This window comes from Papilio machaon, chromosome 8, assembly GCF_912999745.1.
Source record: "Papilio machaon chromosome 8, ilPapMach1.1, whole genome shotgun sequence".
NCBI classification, from domain to species: Eukaryota; Metazoa; Arthropoda; class Insecta; order Lepidoptera; family Papilionidae; genus Papilio; species Papilio machaon.
Genome location: NC_059993.1, coordinates 3,131,063 through 3,150,808, shown reverse-complemented (window position 1 = coordinate 3,150,808; position 19,746 = coordinate 3,131,063). Strand labels below are relative to the sequence as shown.

The following is a 19,746-nucleotide window of genomic DNA, read 5'->3' as shown; positions in this document are numbered from 1 at the left end:
TGTAAATACATAAAGAGAAATGCAAATTATTTTTAATTGGCTTCCGGTAGAAAGTGGGTGAACCTGAAATACAGTACTGGACGATCCGTTCTGTATCCGAAGTACTACAAAGAGGTGATACTTGGCATCGTATTCGCACTTAGCAACCATTTATACTATTGAGGTCGATTATTCAATGTCATACATTTTCACCGACGTCTCCGACACGCCAACACTGAGTCACGAGGAATGCCGAGATGTAACACCAATGGCAGAATATACACAATTAAAACTTCCACACCAGAAATCAAGCGAAAATAAACCAAAAGAAATAGAAAAACAAAACATTTAAAACCAAATGTTTCCAGCTACTTCAGCTATCGATTGCAGTTTATCAAATTCCTTTGTCGGCGCCCTTCTTATTGGATTATCAACGATATTGTTTAATACAAAACTCGTAGGCGTTTGTGATACAACGTGAACCCATTTGTTTTACTTATACATACAGAGACAACCAAACTTTATGGTTGCTCGGAATATCTCATTGAAACGCTGCAAAGTAAATACTAAAACAAGTAATCAAGTATTAATCCGGTATCAGCATAGATAAATTTGAGCCTGTCGCTAGTCCTTCTTCAGGATGACTGGGACTGGTATAATTTCGCGGCCGCGGCCCGTCTCTCACTCAGTAAGAATGTTGAAAGGTGTTGACACCGGATGAATATGTGAGTATGGATGTTTTTGTATTTAGTTTATAATACCTCACAAAAATTGAAATAATGCCCCAAAGAATATACTTTTAGCTGTCAGCGGGATGGAGTGACGCGGTGTAGGAGCATACCAGTGTGTTTCTTCTACCTGCAGTGCTCACAACTAGCTACAGGCATCAATAAAGCTTGAATCTAATAATACCTATAATACTCTTATATGATCTTCTACGGTCTTACGTCGGATTCGTTACCTGATTTCATGGTGGTCCTTTCCGGGTTTTAAAGAGACTTAGTTGGTAGGTTAAATAAAAGATTAAATTAAATAATATAGATCTTAAAACATGTAAATATAAGAAAAGTTCGTATTAACAGTGCATACTCGCATTTTTTTCGTTCCCTCAAGTGACTATGGAACACATATTGAAGTTAAATAAAATAATTTAAAACTTAACAAGCAACAAGCAATTTGAGAGCATCGATGGCTCAGGGGTTAAGTACTTGAATTGCAATCTCCAGGTCTTGGGTTCGAATCCCGCATGTATGTGTGTGTTTTTCGATTTACATATGTACATTTATCCGTTGTTCTTACGATGAAGAAAAACATCGTAATGCAATCTACATATCTAAGAAGAAATTCAATGATATGTGTGAAGTCAACCAACCCGCATTGGGCCAGCGTGGTTGACTATGACCTAGTCACCCTTAACTTGGGGTAGGCTCCGGACCCCTCGGTGGGAACGTTTAGTGATGATGATGAACAAGGAATTTATGCAATGAAAATAGGAAAGGCGGAAGTAGATATCTCTGTTGTTGTGAATGCGTTTTCCCATAAAAAAACACACGAAATTAACATTAAATAAAACGTTTAGTTTTTAACTGTACATTACATTAACATAATCTAATATATAAAATTCTCGTGTCACAGTTTTCGTTCCCGTACTCCTCCGAAACGGCTTGACCGATTCTCATGAAATTTTGTGAGCATATTCAGTAGGTCTGAGAATCGGCAACATCTACTTTTCATAACCCCCCCCATTTTTTATTTTAACTGCGCGCGGACGGAGTCGCGGGCGACAGCTAGTTATATAATTAACTGTTATAAATTGTAAATTCGACCACGATTCATGACCAAAGAATTTTTATTTTATTGATTAAAAATAGTTTTATGAACATCTTCTTCATATTAACTTATAACTGTGTCAAATTTCATGATCATTAATTTGCCAGATTTTCTTAAAAATGGTACAAAGTCTTCACTTCACATATTAATATACTAAAACACAATTGTATTATGTAGACAGGCAAAATTATTACTTAAAATTACATTTCTTGCACAGCTGTTTAGCCAATCTCAGAGTTGTGTTACTTAAAATGGTCTTATTGTAGATTTACTAAATCTATAGTAAGGAACATCTTTAGTGAACATTGTAGTGTGGCATTGCTTCATTATCTATGTCATATGTAGGGGTCTTTCAGGATCCACAAAATGGATTCTTTTATGCAGATCAATTGAATTTGCCGCTAACTCTTCTAATGTTATACAAAAGGACCACATATCTGGTTTAACTGTCCATGATTTGAAAAAATCATTCTTCACTTTATGCCAATTGTCATAGTAACGTTGAGATTTCCTTTTCATAACATTATATGGTATACTCTCTAGTTCACTATCTGCCAGTTTTTCTCGTAAACATGAATCTTTTTGTAATAGATTCAAGAATCTGCGATACAAATAATATTTTGATATATACAATGCAATTCTTTTTGTACCTTCCATTTTCTTTGTTACACCTAACTTTTTACCATGAACAGCGACCTCAATCACACTGAAATGAAAACTTTAAAATCAAATTCATGAAAAACTTATCTTTTTAGTATATATTTGGATAAAAGTATACTTAATGATGTTTAAGCATCAGTGGATCATGGGTTAAAGACTTGACTTGCAATCTACAGGATCTGGGTTCAAATCTGAACATGTGCCAATGTGTTTTTCGATTTTTAATGTAATTCAAATGTAAATTTATTCAGCTTTCTTATGATATAGGAAAACATTGTGATGCAACCTGCACATATCTGTAAGGAAATTCAAAAATATGCATGAAGTCAACCCACCCGCACATGGCCAGCGTGGTTGTCTATGGCCTTGTCATCCCTAACTTAGGATAGACTCCAAGCTCCCCTCAGTGGAGATATTTATTAAGCTGATGGTGATGATATAAAAGGTTATAAAAGAACCAAACATTGCTCTTTATATATTTGAAAGTTAAGAATATAGCAAATATGCTCCTACACTTGTGAGTCAAAGATTTAATTTCTTTAATCATCCAAAATGTAAATTAATGACTGAATTTAAAACTTACCCAAACTTAACCAATAAAACACTGCCTGGTGCTGGCCGGGGTCTTTGTTCACTTTTTATATGATGAAAAATTGCTGTAGTTTGATAAATATGTGGAGTTACAGGGACTGTTATCTGTTGTTTCTCATTTCTGTTTAGAAAAGCCCGAATGAGTGATTCCTTAGAGTATGGTACTCCACCACCAAAGATAAAATGTTTTATATAAATAGGTTCAGTTAGCAACATATCCAAAAGAGCTCCTTGAATGCCAACATGAATCCATCTAGCGATTTTGTCACTACACGACACAGAGAGAGTTCGGTCACCTAATCCTGGTTTAGTCCGCACCTGTCCTAGCAAGTGATACTTTGCTCCTGGTCCCTTAGGATCCTGTTCATTGTGTGGCAAACATTTTGCTCCAGTCCTATGAATATCATCTATGTCATTCATCAATATTTTACTTTCTATCTCATCATTGTTGCCCTCGGCTTCACGTTTACGAGAAGTTACAATATTCCCATAGTCATTGTCATTTGATTTAGGAATAATGGAAGCATCTCCACAAGGCATTTGGGATGAATAAAATACAAATTCAATATTATCTCTCAATCTAAATTGTCCATTTTCTTTTATAAATATTGTCTCTCTCGGTGACATACTCATCATCGCCTTTTCTATGTTTTTATAAATGTACAACATAAAGCCTCTTCTCGCAAAAACTTCAGCATGACTATCATTGAGTTTAATCCCTTCCGGTGACATTTTTGTGGCTCCAATACATTTCGAACCAGTCCCTAACGATACAACTTCGTAATTTTGAGTTACTGTATCCAACTGTACAATGCATGATAAAACGTTCCATTCTTCCGCGGCGGGTTTACCAATTTTCGGTATGTTAGCATACACTCCTATGCATGTTAATGCAATTTTATCCACAAATTCACTAGTAAACTCTTCCATATTGCACTGTTACGACTTTTATTGCATACTTCAAAAAGTCCAGGAATAATAAACTAGAAGTCATAAAACACATCACACACCATCTTATACTTATAACTATAAATTGAATTCAGACTGAGAATTTATTAGTAGCAAGTAGCAAACAATTTTTGAGTTTAGCTAAACAAAACATAAATAAACTATCCCTTTTGATTTTTGTGTCACTGTCATCAGTGACGTTTTACGTATCTGCGTTCATATCGTCATTTCATAGCATGTTATTTTTTGATACTTCACAGATTCTTTTTTCTTTAAACAAGCTGAATAATACATGAACTTCGGATTTCAATGCCTTTATATTTTTATGTTATACCTTTTTTTCAAAGAACAATTACAAGTTTGGAAAACTGACATTGGTTATCCAAAAGATACACATATAATAAAAATGACAAACCTGGTAACATTATGTTAAAAGGGTTAACGCGCTAATTTTGGTTCAGAAGGGCATGATCAAGCGCTAGCTTATATATCGCAATGCCTAGTTTACATTATGCCAGCACAGTAGGATAGTGGCGCTCAAAATCAGCGCTGGCATACAACTGGCATAATGTTAACACTAACTGGCGCCAGTAAGCCCTTACAGTCCTAACCAGGCCGAACTACTGTATTGGCATTATGTAAGCCAGGCATAAAATAAAAACTAATCTTTATAAATTAAGGTTAACTTAATTCCAACAGTAGTAAGGATAAAATTACCAAGATTACGTTTTGGTTGTCAATAATCTCATTTATTTTTTAATGTTTTAGTTATTTCTGGTAATATTATTTGTTAATATTTTAGTTATTCCTTTAAATAATTATACGCTTCGGCGTATGTAAGAATTTTTATTTTTAAATATTCCTCATCATCGCTATGTAAAATGATATAGCAGTCTATGAAATATCATTGGCCGCTCAGGTGCACGTCTGCTATATCCATTATAACGAAACTAAGTGGGCGGTGATAAAGCAGGGTAGTTTCTCATTCCACGCCTCATTATATTACGACGTGATATGCACTATTCTTATTCCAATTTAAAAATATAATATTCATACATATATGTATACATAACATCATGGCATAATAGTTAAAATAACTGAATGTTATATTTCAAAACCGAGCTTAAATGGACCACGGTATTTCTTTTTAAAGTTTTTTGAGAAAAGTACAGTATCGCCATAGATAATTTATTCATACATTTATCTTTATGTTTGTAGTAGTATAATTGATTACGGAATAAATTGATGAGGTAATAAGACAAACAACAAAGCGACTCATAGAAATCGCTAGGAAACGATCAGATCGTCGTATGCCTTATTTCCTTTCCTTTCACTGTCCGCCCTAAGCTATGTTTTCATTTTACCATCGATTAATCTTTTTCGTGAGGCAACGCAGCTGATTAACGCAATTCTGTATTTTTATATAAGTAATAATCACATTTATTACTTTGTTTTAATTTGCATAATAATTTTCTTTTATTTGTAAAGTATTCTTCGCTAAGAAAGACAATCTGCAACGTCTTAGTGTAGTCCAAAAAAGAAAAATAATGCGTTTTAGAACCTCAGTTATCGATGCGACGTCTATGTAGACTTTACCACATAAGTGCATCAGATTGGATGTAGTATAAAAAACCCCAGGACATTGACTCTAATATTATTGATATTTTTGGTTCTTCAACTTATACGGTCTTCACAACAAAATAGGAACGCCATAATAAATTCAAAATGTTATCAAAAACAACAACAATAAATAGGCTTGAAATCAATAATGCTATTACCTCCGATCAATTCTTATTCAAAGGTATTGACGCAACATGAATAATTCAGTTTCCCAAAAATTATGCAATAGTACAAATTGAATTAATTTCGGTGTGGTTTGAATTAAATTTACCCCCCGCGGAGTGAAACAGCTGGGAATATAAAAATAACAAAAAGCTCAATGTCATCGATCGGAATCGATAAATTGGCCGGTGATATTTCATATTGAAAAAGCTTTACAAATCACTTTGTAGCTGTTTGAAGGTTAAATTGTGGCACTTTTGCTAAACCTTTCAAATATATAATTTATCTTTCTGTTTTTATTGAGTATGTACATATGCTTTTATATACATATTAAAGTGTACCTAATAATAATAAATAAATAAAATAAAATAAAATAACTTTATTGTTTTCCCTATGGGTAAGGGACTGGTGTCCAAACTAGGGTGATACCCTGTGTGATGGATCACCAGGCGCCCGCCCCACAGTCCACAAAATATACAATTCAAATCAAACATACTACAATCAAATTTTACAAATTTTACAAAGTGGTTATGATTTTAATTAGTTATGATAACAATTAACAATGTTTATATTTTTCTACAGAGGTTTGCTATTAAGAGTTAAAGTGTGATGTGTGTATATGTGTGTGTATGTGTTAGGTGTATGTTATGTTCATATTAAGGTGAATGAGCGTTTGTGTTTGATTATGTATGTATGTTACTTTGTTTAATTATTGTACAGAACTTTCTCTGTTTGTTCATAGTCTAACTCTTCTAACCATTTAGAGACCTTTGCCTTACACAGTCTTTTAGTTAGTGGAAATAAATCTAAAGATTTGTTTAGTTTGTTGTACAGAATATTAGCGAGGATCGAATAAGATCTCATGGAGAATCCGGTGTGAGGTTTTATATAACATACGGTAAATTTACGCCTTTTTTCAGATAACTCGCTTGGGTCGTAAAATAATTCAGAGTGTTTACGGGTAATCGCGGTGAGGATATATAGTTGCCGTACGGATTTGAGTCCACACATTTTATACAAATCATTAGTGGGATACCTATAAGGAAGGGAAAAGGCAGTTTTTAGTATTGCACGCTGTGCTCTTTCCAATTTTAAAAGTATAGTTTTTGCGGTCCCTCCCCAGGTCGTTATACAGTATGTTAATAATAATTGGCATAGCGCCTGATATATCGTTTTTAAAGTCCGGTGGTCAGCTACATTCCGTAGGCTTTTAAATATATACATCAACTTACGTAACCTGGATGTTATCTATATGATTGGTAAAACAAAGCTTATAATCTAATTGAACTCCGAGGTATTTGATTGTGTCAACAAGTTGTAGCTTGGGGCAATTACAGTTTACTGTCGTACTTAGATTTGGGCAGCCATGTGAAGTAAGAGTTTGGACTAATTCAGGTATGTTCCCTTTTTTTCTGAAAACAATATATTTTGTTTTATCAACATTTAATGTTAGCAAGTTTTTTGATAACCATCCAGCAACCAAATTGAACCCATTTTGTGCATATTCAAAAAGTTTTTCGTAACTATCAGCGTAGAAAATCAGCGCTGTGTCATCAGCGAAAGATGTAATAGGTTTAAAGCAAAATAACATCTCTATTTCACAGGGCTCCCGCAAATACCATAGTAACTTACTGCAATCTTATCAGATTCGCTCTTACATTCTCGCAATAGTGAATTGGAATAAAACCACACACGCTTAAGTGTCTCTTGGATAGTATGTGTAATAACTTCTACTAAATGTCATGAAAGTAATAAAAACAACAAAAATATACAAGTTTCAATAACGGCGATAACAAATCAGAATCGTGACGAGCTCGCATTAGCACGCGGCACGTTCCGGAGCGCACGGCATCAGATACCGAGTGGTGTTGCCACACGCCAACTATTTCCCAAGACATCTATTTTACGTATTTTTTTTAATTTTTTCTTAATTTTTCGGAATTCCTTTTTTAATTATCAACAGTTCACGTGTACCCAAAATTATAGTAGATAAGTAGTTTTAATCTTGTAATCGAAAAGTTGAAGGTCATGCGTTTGGCGTGCTTTCATCGGTGATTTAAGAATTTTCTCTTGTCAAAGAAAATAAAACAAAAATTCATTGATTTTAACGAAGACAATGCAGAAGAAGAATAACTAAAATCGAAAATAAGAGATGACAAAAAAAAATAAAAGTTTTAATATCATTACTTATCCTGGCAGTACTGTAGGCAATGCAACGGCAGTAATGCGCTCTCTGATACACTATTTCATGCTATTACAGTTGTTGTGTGTTCGTACCGCGTAGACAGCTAATATCGTTCGCAATGATCGCAGCCTCCACTGCCCGCTACTATCCGATGTAAAACGTATATTTCACGAAACGAGGATTGCGTGGGGCGGAAGCATAAAGCACTTCATTTAAATAAAAGTATTTTTACTTGGAATCGATAAAAAAAATTATACCTACGACAAAAATAGACACACACAAATTGAATGCCAAGTAAACGAGCTGTGTTTTTAGCATTGCCGGCAAACTTGTGGTCAGTTTGAAAATTACTGAATATATTTAAATTAATTAGAGTATTATACAAAAATACATACGCCTTTGATAATGTTCTCTGCAAATCTATCATCAAAAATTTGTAGGTATTATTTTTGTAGGTAGGTTTTTAACTTTGTCATTGCTCCAGCGCACTCATTTTTTAGTCGTATAGTATTTCTAGTGTTATACACACTCATTTTAAAAGCGATTCTATAATATAATAACTGAATTATACAATATAATATCCGATAATCAAACACACATACACTAAAGTTATTCTAACGTAAGCCTATTACGTTATTATAGTTGTATTAAGTAGGAACTATTTAACAGGACAATTTACGAGCGCACCTAACATGTCTCAGTATATGAAAACAGGGTTGAATCATCCATCACCAAGGTTTTAATTTATTAAAGGTTTTATAATACAACAATTTGTAATTGGAGTTATATGTTGATGTTATTGGATATTAAATTTATATAAAAATTGCGGTAAACAAAGAGTAGTATCCTTCTTTTGGAAAAGGGAAAGGATATGACGAAAAATTATAAACTTCACAAGCACATTTCGAAGCATTGACTACACTGAAAAGACTTTTTTATCACTCAGAATTTATTGTTATCCTGTTTTCACCAAGCCTCATATTGAACAGACTTCAATCAAATAAATTGAGGATTCTTAAAAGTGATACTCAAATTGTGACTTGCGAAAAAACACTCCTAGTAAAATACTAGTAAGTAAAAGGAATAAATATATGTAGCAGCCCTATGTAAAAGAGCAAAGCCGCTAAAGTTACCGGTGATCAATTAATTCCACACTTACTATAGAAGGACATCTTTATGTCCGACGCTAACGGTTCTTTGCTTTAAGTATCCAGCCATATTGGTCATCTGTCAACAGGGTATTAACGGTTTAAGATACACATTAGACTAAGACAAAAAAAAATATTATTTTTTAACTTCGTAGTTTTCCAACTTTTTTTTAATATATTATATACCTAGGGCGATTATAAACTGAATTGTCCAAAATTGGTCGGTATAATCACTAGCCTATAGCGGCGTTTGTTCTAGGTAATAATCAGAAAGGGTTGGGCTGATTTTGAAGGGTAAAAGTTTAATGGGAATTAAAGTTATTTTACTAAAATTATAAAACATTACAGCAAAATATATTTAACTAACAAACATTGACCTAAACCTTACATATTCCCAAACTAACTTTCATCATCCCTGTTGTTATTTTGGACCTTGAAGGTAACATTTTTACAAACTTTGAATGTCATATTTGCAGAGCTGGGCATTAACTCGTTAATCCGTTAATCGTTAATTAACGAAGTTAACATTTTGCTTAACGGATTAACTTTTAAGTTAACTTCAAAAAGTGTTAACGCTTTTGTTAACTTCCGTTAAACTCAACTTCCGTTAATAAAAGTCCGTTAATCGTTAAATTAAAAACTTGGAAACGTGCTGTCATTTTGTTTAAATTACGCGCCACGCCACGCTCGTAAGTTCAACTACTGTACTTACTGTTGGGCGACTGTCGGCGACTCGAATGGTGAACGAACGAGTTGATAATTGATATATGTGAAGTTCGCGTGCAAGTGTGATGCATCAGAGCGTCCCGGGAAAGACGTGTACAACAGGACAAAATCAAAAGAAGGTTCGAAATAGTATATTTTATAACGAGTATATATAAGCACGAGTATGTAACAGCCCACATTCCGAACGCTCTTCGACCCTGCAATACGCCACTTTTTGAGCAACTGTATTAAAACACTTTTTTACTCGTGCTTTTTCGTTAGCTTTTCCAAACTCGTGCGTTCTCTTTCCCAGCTGTCAAAATAATGTATCTTAAAAAGAAAAATCAACCACGAAGTTTTTACAAAAAAAAAATCATTGAAGTTTTTATGATTCATGCAAATATTTCTAAAAAGAAGCTCCTAATTTGTTACAATATCAGATTTAATGATTTGATTCAATGAATTAGGTTTCATTTTATTTCACCTCATTAAATTTCATTTTCATTTCATATCAATAAAAATAATCTACTGAGACTTCACTGTTTGGGCATAGTTCCCTTTGCCTACCCAGAATGGGTGAAGAAAACAAAAAAAATCTCTGTTTGTATTCTTTTACGGTTGGCGCCTTTTTCCAAACATTTTAGTTAGTTGAGTTTATTGTTTTTATTATTATATTAAATTGCTTCATTTTTTCGCAACTGTATTAAAAATAGTTATTTAATACATGGGCGGAACTGTCATGACAACTTGTGCCAACTGTCAACCCTCACCTTCGGCTGCGCCTCGGGTCGGGTAGACATTTGTCGGAACACTTTGCAATGACAGGCTTTCCGCACTCGTAATGAAATTAATGCATTCATACTTGTCTCTAATACTAATTTTTTATAGAATTACGATTAATTTTTATATTAATGAAAATTAATTTTATATTAATTTTTATAAGTAAAATAATCAAATTAATATTTTAAACAAGTGTCGCCGCAATAAGTGTGAAATTAGTATGTACAATTTTGGTATGGTTAACTGTTAACGATTAACTTTAACTTGCGTTAAATTTTCGAGAATTTAACGCTTTAACGATTAACGAAGTTAAATTTTTAATTAACGAATTAACGATTAACGAAGTTAACTTTTCGATTAACTGTGCCCACCTGTGCATATTTGTTTATATCATATTTACAGCCTAAAAAAATTAGTTTCAAGCATCTAACTGTAAAAATGACGATACTACCATACAAATTTCCACCTCTACTTTCAACCCCTTAAAAACCTTTTTTCTTATTAATCGGTTCAGCAGTTTTGGCGTGAAAATGACAGACAGACAGAAATACTTTATTAGATGATGAAGTCGCGGGCAATCGCTAGTTTTTTTTTTATAAAAAAAACCGCTGACTGACATTAATGAGAATCCGGAAATTGCCATGACAATGTTTACCACAACGTAGTATTTTTTGTAACAGAAAAAGCAACATTTAGTATATTATATTTCTTTCCGTTACATTTTTAAATAAATCATTCAAATATTTATAATTTTCTAACTTAAAGCCGTGTAAAAAAACTAAATAAAATGAACGGATATGTAGAGATGGACTTGTTGTCCTGCCCATGTTTTATATAAAATTTATTTTTAGTGTCACAAACATCCTTAAATTACTAGCAAAGATGATTGAATTAAGTTATAATATGGAATTCAAATAAAAAGAGGGCTAAAAAGAAAGAGTGAGTAGAATAATAGCCATTAACATTAATAAGTTTTATTATGGTAACATCACAACAGCTGACTGAACTGTCAAATCCAAATCTTGTCATGTCAAAAAAATAAAATAAAACACATTATACAAGCCGAGTAGAATATTGTAAAAAAAAATACAATACGTCTATTTACATTACGGCAAAATGGGTAACTGGAAACTAGAGGTTGGAAGGATGGCAATGTATACCACATTTCCCGTGGCACTCTTTTTCGTTTTCAACCAACCAAAATACTTTGAAGAATGGGTTACAAATACAAAACGCCAGATATTTCCTCCCGAAAACAAACAGGACAGAGAAGACATACAAAAGCTAATACAAGATATGAGAAAGAAACAAATGCAAGCATTGGAAGGAGAGTAATTAGTGTATAGACTTAATATCTTTTGTTTGTTTAAATTAAAATTTAGTTGATATACATTTTTATATTTTATTTTAATTAACCTGTATCAAAATGAACAATTCCACAAGTTAATATATATATTTTTTATAATTTACAAGTAGAAATTCTACTCGGCAATAAAAAAATAGTCTATTCATGACTGGTGACGATGTAGGTTCAGGAATGAAAAAAAATAGTCTAAAACATGTATAAATTTATTAAATTTACAATCTATTTTAACCAACATTATGTAAATCCTTGAATACATTTTATCTTAATCAACTTTGTTTTTCCTCCTATATTGATAGCTCAATGCAACTCCGAGCAATGTTGCAAATAACGATGCATATAAACCATATGCCACCCCAAAGTATTGTCCAATGAATCCCGCCACCATGGGAGCAATAACTCCAGATAAAGATGTCACACTATTTGTTGCTCCAATAAGAGTCCCTCTATGTTTCCCTTTACATCTTGTTAATACCATTTCTAAAGAAACTAATCTACCTACAGCACTACCAACAGCTAAAGGTAGCAGACAAACAATGAACATATAAACATTTGTTGCTAAAATCATTCCCATCAATGAAACACCAACAAGAATAAACATATGTAAATTCCTTACACTATAATCAATATCGTATGAATAAAATTTATTAATATAACCTATACAGAAACTAGAAACAGATGAGATCACACCCTGGATTGATATAACATATCCTATGTATTTAGGGGATAGCTCATATATTGTTTTTAAATATAATGAATAGTTAGAGAAGTAAACAGCCATTGCAAAACTTATTAAGGCTTTCAGTAGAAAGACATCCCAGTATTCAGCCCAAGGTATTTTTGACAGTTCAACTACAGATTGCTTGCTGCTGGTTATAATTTTATCCAATACACTGTCTTGTTCTTTGCTTTTTGTTTCTTTTGTCGTTTTCTTATTGGTTGCAGGCAGGAAATAAACCAATCCTGAAAATTATCATCAATTACTAATGCTAGATGCTAGAGAATTATGTAGGCAATCTATATTGCCACTGGTTACTATATGCTTTTTGCAAACAATATAAAACACAAGGTAATTTCTTATTCAAACTGATGAAAATTCTTATAAAAAAATCTACCCATCTCATCATCTCCCTGGCCTTTTCCCACTCAAATAAGGTTGGCACACAAGGTTTTACAAACTTTAAAGTTTTGGCTTCATTTTTTACGGCCAGCCGCCAACCCTACATCCCTAAACCCATCTAATGAATAAAATTACATCTCATATAGGACCTCTTCATAAGATGTAACTCTTTTTATTGGATGGGTTGAAGTTATTTTTTAAATATGTATCATTTATAACTCTACCTATGTAATTTTATTTCATAATTTTACTAAAAATTTCAAGTTCAATAAAAAAATTCTTACCTGAATTAACAAGGAAACAAAACCCGACAATAATAGCAATATACATAAAACCATTCTCGGGATGATCTTCTACTATGTGTCCTCCGATAACAGGTCCTAAAGTAATACCTACACCAGATATGGCAGCCATTTTACCATATATAACAGACTGTTTTTGTTGATTGCTCTCATAATCAGGCACTAAAGCCTTTGTCAACAGTTGTGTTTGTTTAAAGAGACCTGAAAAAAAAAACACTACTATTGTAGGCCAATTTAATAGATCACATTTGTCGCTTCTTCAAAATTCAACAATGTAACCTTGTAATGGGGTCCATAATTTTTATTTAAAATTAGAACTGCATAATATATTGAACTGCATATTCTTCTATTTTAAAAATATGTAATTTACAAATTGTTATTAATCAAATGACATTACTGTCATATCTAATATATAAAATTCTCGTGTCACAGTTTTCGTTCCCGTACTCCTCCGAAACGGCTTGACCGATTCTCATGAAATTTTGTGAGCATATTCAGTAGGTCTGAGAATCGGCCAACATCTATTTTTCATAACCCCCCCCCCATTTTTTTAAACTGCGCGCGGACGGAGTCGTGGGCGACAGCTAGTTAATTATAACAAAATGATAAAAAAATATTAGGCAACATATAAAAAAAGATAATAGCATTTTTATTACCAAGCATTCCTCTTAATATTAAAATAACAGCTATTGATGAAATGAACCCCATTATTGTATAAACTCCTGCACACAAGAGCAGTGTAAGCATCAGTATAGTTCTTCGACCTTTAAGGTCACTAAGACTCCCCTAAAAAGAAGATACAAATTATTGAATTTAGTGTAAGCCTATATGGCACAATATTGCATTTTTTCAAATAGAATAGCATTGCATCTGGAATAATTTTAAAAATAATATTATTGTGATTTCAAGAAGTATTCCTAAACTAAAATGTTTAAGTATAAGTAGATAGATAATACTCCTGAATATCAAGTTAAATGTAATTTCTAAACATTAAATTTCGAGGTCCATATACAACAGAATTTTAACTAATTTTATGCAGATAATTTTAATTCAAGTTTTTAAATGCCAAATGCCAGATACATTCACTTTTAAATTTGTAACATTGATTTGGCCTTCATATGGTTTAAAAAAAAACTTGTTATACTTACTATGAGAGGGCCTGATCCTAATTGAAATCCTGAATATATTGACCCTAGCAAGCCGACATATATATGGTTTCCACCCAATTGGCGAATATGATTAGGAACCAAGGGAACAATTAAGCCAACTGCTAATAAATCCTGCAAATAAATGAGAATGTTTGAAATTAACTTACATTATACTGAAATTGAGTAATTTTTAATATTCCAAATTGTACAAAATAAAATTTACTAACCAGGAACGCAACAAGTTGTAAAAGAAATATGCTAAGATCCATCTTGTCTAATATACAGTTATAATCACCGAATAAAAGTTAACATATTTTTATGTAAATTATACAGATAAACGATTAGCCTTAATACAGTTGACCCAGCAAATAATTCAATTATCAACTGCATTTAAAGACTTAACTTTTGAAACTTGTGATTTTGCGATAAAAACCTGTTGTCACTGGCAAATCAACTGTAAAAACGTCATTGCAAATTACAAAATGCAAAAATGTAAATGTCATTTTCTATTTTATGCATTTCTAAAAAATCATTCAATAGAAGAAAAAAGTGACAAAGGAATTAGTTAAGATATATAGAAAATTAAAATATTAGATTAAATATAATACATAAAAACTAAAATATATCATTAAAAGGTGTCCCTTTAGGCAAGGTTCCGAAGATACTGGCAGCGTTCCCCCTTTGAATGGCTAGACTAATTCTTTGTCCGAGGTAGCTGCCAGCTCTTCGGTCTCCTGTGATGTCGACTAACCTTTTTGCTGTTTCTTTAAAAAGCCTTCTAGCGCTAGGACCCCACGGACCAAGGGTCTCGACACCGAATGGGACAAATTCAAATTCGGAGCCGAGACCCCTGCATTTCTTGGGGGAGGAACGAGCTTGCTTTACGGTTGTTTTGCATATGGAATATGGAGAAAAACACGCTGTTTAATAATCTGTTTAAGTTTCAGTTTCATATAGTTTATATACTCTGTGCTACATGTCAATGTCAAATCAAATGTCCATAAATATAGGACATAACATAAACCCAGCATATTTTTTAATTTTATATTTTATCTTGTCTTAATTATTCTGAAACTGAAAAAATGAGTAGCCTTCGGAATAGTGTAATGTTAATTTCTTACGAAAAATATTTATGATTTTTGTGTGAAAAAGCATTTATCTCATCTTCAATGTAATTTTAGGTATTACAAAGCTTTAAAAAAATACATCGCACTAGAATGAAAGTTTTCGACGGAGATATAAGAGCATTAACTGCAGCTAGAGCAAAAATTAATGAGGAGTATAAAAAGAACAAACATGTTACTGAAGAAAGTTCAATAAGAGCTGTAAGTATTTGTTGAAATTCGAATTAGAAAATATTGTTTCCTTAATACTAACGTTAAATTGAGGGTATCTGTATACACTCTCGGGTTATGTAACATTTATTCCAACAATGTTGTAAACACTAACATTATAACATAATTCAATAAGTGACAATAGTAAGAATTGGTTTTGTAACAAAAAAATGTCCATAAAATCATGTAGAAGTAGAAGTTTGATTACATATTATGCTAAAATGCTTAGTTTAATTGGTGCTAGAAAAATAAATAAGTAAAAATAACATGCCAAATCACACTAAAGTTTTTTTATGTATTGGGATGACATGTTTCCATTGCTTCCCGTGTTATTAAAATCTTTTGTTTAAGATTAAATGCTTTTACCTGTTATTAATTTTTTTTTTATTAATTACTAACTTTATGCAATATAAAGATATTTATTAATATTTTTCAGATGATTAAATTTAGTGAAGATGTTGAAACTGAATTAAGAACACAAGTAATACAAGCTCGGGAAGTGAGGCCTGGTGTATTTGGTAGTACTATTTATTCAAAAATTTATGAATGATTTTTTTTTTATTATTGATCGGAACAAACAATCTTTGTGCCATTTCTTAACAAACTTACATTCTTTAACCACTTTTTTATATCATAAAGTGGCAAAAAACCAAGCGACCACTTGAATATGCCAAATCAGTTAATCAACTGCTGCCCATAGACATCAGTGATTTCAAATGTGTTGCCTACCTACAATCAACAGAAGAAGGGATGCATAGAAAAAGGACATATTCCCTTCCTTTCTGTCTCCTTCAAATCCACTTCCTCTTCACATCCTTTGCTTATAAGAAAATAATGGGCAGGAGAAAAAAATGACCTGTATCTGATATGGGTTGGTTAGAAATGTTTTTTATATTTTTCTTCTTTCCAAGCAACATATACTAACTAATAACATAGTTTGTATTAGGAATATGCTTATAAAAACATTCCTTTAACCACATTGAAATGGGATGGGGCTATTATTTCAAATCATCAATTTGCATGTTCATATTTAAGTTAATTAATAATGAAAATAAGGATTAGGTTTGAATCTTCTTGAAAATTATGCGAGTCAATAATAATAATTTTTTTCCAGAGGCAAAGATTACGGAAGATACCCTGAAATTGGAAAATATTCCTTATAATGACAGTGCTGTACCAGATGACAATACAGATGGTCCCAGACCTTCTTGTAAGAATCAAGCAAAAAGTAAATGACTAGGATATTGAAGTTTTGTTATGTAGAATTAATTAAATTATTGAGATTTTATTCAAAGATTTACACATGTAATTATTAGTAGTAAATATATAAATATAACTTTAAGGTAATATTCGGGTTTTATTCATATCTGGTTTTATTTGTCTAGTTACAATTAGCAGCATTTTATGTTATCATATCTCCTTTTAGAGTAGCATCATATATTATGAATATACATACATATTTATGTAGATAAAAAATTATACATACTTAAACATTTAGAAAGATCAAGGAGGGTTGAACCAATGTTAAAATTTTTGATCAAGTTTTGAAGGAGTAAGAGAGCTTTTAATGGTTACAGTTGTGGGTACAATTAATCTTTTGTGTGCCAAATTAATAAAAAGTAATATACATACATTGTTATATAGCTAATAACGCTAATCAAACTGTCAAAACGGTGGCCTTCAAAACTATCAAGTCGCGTGCAAAACCAATGCTCTCTCAGCAGAAAAAAGTCAAGAAGTTATAACAGTGGTTTACACCCCAACAATATTTGTAGCATGCAATCAAACGGTGAAATACCACGACCACATCCACACATAAGCCACTCGCGAAACGTTAGAAATTCCGCGTTTCGTCAGTTGAGTGTGCGTTTCTAATTTTAGTCCACATTCCCTTCCCACCCTTTTCTTATAAGGAAATAGATGTAAGTGGATTTGTTGGAAGAGGGGACGCATAGGAAAAGGAAATATCCTTTTTCTGTGACCCTTCCTTCAGTGATTAAGGTAAACAACGCATCTGCAATTGCAGATGTCCATGGGCAGTGCTCGCTTCGCAATTCGACGAATTTAGGTGACCGCATGCTCATTTGCCACCTTATAATATAAAAAGATACGAATGCAACGCCACACAGTTAATTTTTTCAAAGTGTTCATATTTTTATTTAAAATTTGACTTTGGCAGAATGCTTTCTCTTTTTACAAACTCGACCTCGAGGCAAAAAAAAAGAAAAGTTGACATTTCAATTTATTTTGACAGTGACATTTCGTTTCAACAAGATCAGATATTGAATTTATTATTTGAGAAAGGATTTAAAAATATTGATTATTGCGGGCCCGAAAACCCTAGAAAATGTTGGCACGAACATTAGTTTCGAGGGCCCTTTTATCTAGATCCACAAAGGTAGCCGCCGACCATGTTAAGCAAGCGAAGAGAAACGCAGGCCATGGGTAATCAGCAATGCTGTTATGTCATACCACAACATAATTTTGTCACGGAAATAAAAAACATTTAGATTGTTACTTAATATTTTAAATTATTTGAATAGTACAATTTAAAACACATATGATTGACATTTTAATAAGTAAAACTCAGCATATTAAAAATTATCATCATGATAACTATTAGTTTCTATATATTATATGCGTTAATCTTACTTTTGAGTCAGTTATTTATTTGAAAACTTGTCCTACTCCTACAATACTTAAAAATTTGAATGTTCCATACATTTAAGAATGATTTGAGCCATTTGATGAACAAAACGTGTCATTGTTTTTAGTTCAGATTTATTTGAAATGAATCAATCCTTTGCACAAAAGCAGTTATATGTATGCCTTAAATTGTAAAATCCTTGATAAGTCCTAAAATGATCGCTGTATATTTAAATTGGTTTCTGATCTTTATATTTTCAGGGTTTGGACATATCGAGTTCCTCCACCTTTACCATCCAAAAGAGCCATATATTTAGCTGAAGGGCTTGGTGGACTCTGCTGGTTCTGGATTCTTTATCATTGTGCAACAGAACCGGAACACATTTATGTTAGTGACATATAATTTTCATGAAATATATACTGACCTGCTTCGAGAACTTTTTCAGTGTATATTTACTATAAGAGGACCCTTATGTTGGCTACATAAAGGTCTTCTTAGTGATCAAATAAAAAATGTGACTGGCAGATTTATAAAATTTTCTTAAATTCTTGGCCTTGGTTATGTTACATTTTATAATCCTTTTGTTAAAATTTCCTCTCCCTAGTGTTTATCTTTTAAAGTTATGTACCTGCTTCTTTGTTATATGAACTGTTTTCATTTTATTTTCTAGGGTGAATGGCCTTATATTGATCCCAGCACTTGGACTGATGAAGAGTTGGGTATCCCTCCGGATTCTGAAGGCCCATTGAGGAAATAATATGGAAATGCCAGAATGGGAATAATTGATTAATTTAGTAAAATGTAGTTTAAAATTTTTGTTATTTTATTGGTTATTTTTCTGTCATTATTTATTGTTAAATAAAAAATCCCTCATTAGAATAGCAATTATGGTTAAAGCTTTATTCATTACATTCGAAAAGTGAAATTTTAATGACGTCAAAAATGTGTTGAGTGTAATATCTAATAGTCTATCACCATCTTTGTAAGACTATCATAATTTTACTACAAATTGAACCAATCCTAGCTTATTTGTGTACTTGTCTGAAGTTCTTAAACTGATATTCTGCTATAATTAAAACAAAGGGCAAAGACTGTATTTTAACTAATTTGTAGTAATGAATTTCTTTTCTGCCTAATCCGTCATATTTGTTACCCGTGGTATATAAATTTCAGTCTGTTTTATACCTATTCCAATATGTGATGAAACCATAGCATATTAATTTT

General features: G+C 32.3%; 5 protein-coding genes across 5 annotated transcripts; 3 read left to right on the top strand and 2 right to left on the bottom strand.

The window, feature by feature from the left end:
• Positions 1-1,814: 1,814 nt before the first annotated feature.
• On the bottom strand, positions 1,815-4,158 carry LOC106720662 (tRNA-specific adenosine deaminase 1). Its single transcript, XM_014515390.2, has 2 exons — positions 3,053-4,158; positions 1,815-2,515 (listed from the first exon to the last, which is right to left on the bottom strand). Exons 1-2 carry the CDS (start codon positions 3,988-3,990, stop codon positions 2,140-2,142), a joined length of 1,314 nt encoding a protein of 437 aa, XP_014370876.2. The 5' UTR covers positions 3,991-4,158; the 3' UTR covers positions 1,815-2,139.
• A 7,460-nt stretch (positions 4,159-11,618) lies between these two features.
• LOC106720721 (protein PET100 homolog, mitochondrial) lies at positions 11,619-11,977 on the top strand. Its single transcript, XM_014515469.2, has one exon. It carries the CDS (start codon positions 11,725-11,727, stop codon positions 11,941-11,943), a length of 219 nt encoding a protein of 72 aa, XP_014370955.2. The 5' UTR covers positions 11,619-11,724; the 3' UTR covers positions 11,944-11,977.
• Positions 11,978-12,159: 182 nt separating this feature from the next.
• On the bottom strand, positions 12,160-14,917 carry LOC106720570 (major facilitator superfamily domain-containing protein 9). The gene is made up of 5 exons (XM_045678975.1): positions 14,769-14,917; positions 14,542-14,673; positions 14,050-14,179; positions 13,376-13,594; positions 12,160-12,934 (listed from the first exon to the last, which is right to left on the bottom strand). The coding sequence occupies exons 1-5, from the start codon at positions 14,808-14,810 to the stop codon at positions 12,237-12,239; spliced, it is 1,221 nt and encodes a 406-aa protein (XP_045534931.1). The 5' UTR covers positions 14,811-14,917; the 3' UTR covers positions 12,160-12,236.
• Positions 14,918-15,605: 688 nt separating this feature from the next.
• Positions 15,606-17,111, top strand: LOC106720651 (complex III assembly factor LYRM7). The gene is made up of 4 exons (XM_045679061.1): positions 15,606-15,644; positions 15,723-15,866; positions 16,312-16,393; positions 16,990-17,111. Exons 1-4 carry the CDS (start codon positions 15,624-15,626, stop codon positions 17,109-17,111), a joined length of 369 nt encoding a protein of 122 aa, XP_045535017.1. The 5' UTR covers positions 15,606-15,623.
• A 1,009-nt stretch (positions 17,112-18,120) lies between these two features.
• LOC106720713 (NADH dehydrogenase [ubiquinone] 1 beta subcomplex subunit 2, mitochondrial) lies at positions 18,121-19,343 on the top strand. The gene is made up of 3 exons (XM_014515460.2): positions 18,121-18,320; positions 18,783-18,909; positions 19,193-19,343. Exons 1-3 carry the CDS (start codon positions 18,223-18,225, stop codon positions 19,277-19,279), a joined length of 312 nt encoding a protein of 103 aa, XP_014370946.1. The 5' UTR covers positions 18,121-18,222; the 3' UTR covers positions 19,280-19,343.
• The last annotated feature ends 403 nt before the right edge of the window (positions 19,344-19,746 follow it).

What these genes read in the sequence shown, in the direction of transcription:
- LOC106720662 (XM_014515390.2), bottom strand. Translation starts at nt 3,990, where the DNA reads ATGGAAGAGTTTACTAGTGAATTTGTGGATAAAATTGCATTAACATGC. An exon ending in GTTTTATTGGTTAAGTTTGG is followed by an intron (nt 2,516 to 3,052) that starts GTAAGTTTTAAA and finishes TTTTCATTTCAG; the next exon opens with TGTGATTGAGGTCGCTGTTC.
- LOC106720721 (XM_014515469.2), top strand. Translation starts at nt 11,725, where the DNA reads ATGGGTAACTGGAAACTAGAGGTTGGAAGGATGGCAATGTATACCACA.
- LOC106720570 (XM_045678975.1), bottom strand. Translation starts at nt 14,810, where the DNA reads ATGGATCTTAGCATATTTCTTTTACAACTTGTTGCGTTCCTG. An exon ending in TACAACTTGTTGCGTTCCTG is followed by an intron (nt 14,674 to 14,768) that starts GTTAGTAAATTT and finishes ATTTATTTGCAG; the next exon opens with GATTTATTAGCAGTTGGCTT. An exon ending in AATATTAAGAGGAATGCTTG is followed by an intron (nt 13,595 to 14,049) that starts GTAATAAAAATG and finishes TTTTTTTTTCAG; the next exon opens with GTCTCTTTAAACAAACACAA.
- LOC106720651 (XM_045679061.1), top strand. Translation starts at nt 15,624, where the DNA reads ATGAGTAGCCTTCGGAATAGT. An exon ending in TGAGTAGCCTTCGGAATAGT is followed by an intron (nt 15,645 to 15,722) that starts GTAATGTTAATT and finishes ATGTAATTTTAG; the next exon opens with GTATTACAAAGCTTTAAAAA. An exon ending in AGTGAGGCCTGGTGTATTTG is followed by an intron (nt 16,394 to 16,989) that starts GTAGTACTATTT and finishes ATTTTTTTCCAG; the next exon opens with AGGCAAAGATTACGGAAGAT.
- LOC106720713 (XM_014515460.2), top strand. Translation starts at nt 18,223, where the DNA reads ATGTTGGCACGAACATTAGTTTCGAGGGCCCTTTTATCTAGATCCACA. An exon ending in AAGAGAAACGCAGGCCATGG is followed by an intron (nt 18,321 to 18,782) that starts GTAATCAGCAAT and finishes TTATATTTTCAG; the next exon opens with GGTTTGGACATATCGAGTTC. An exon ending in CAGAACCGGAACACATTTAT is followed by an intron (nt 18,910 to 19,192) that starts GTTAGTGACATA and finishes TTTATTTTCTAG; the next exon opens with GGTGAATGGCCTTATATTGA.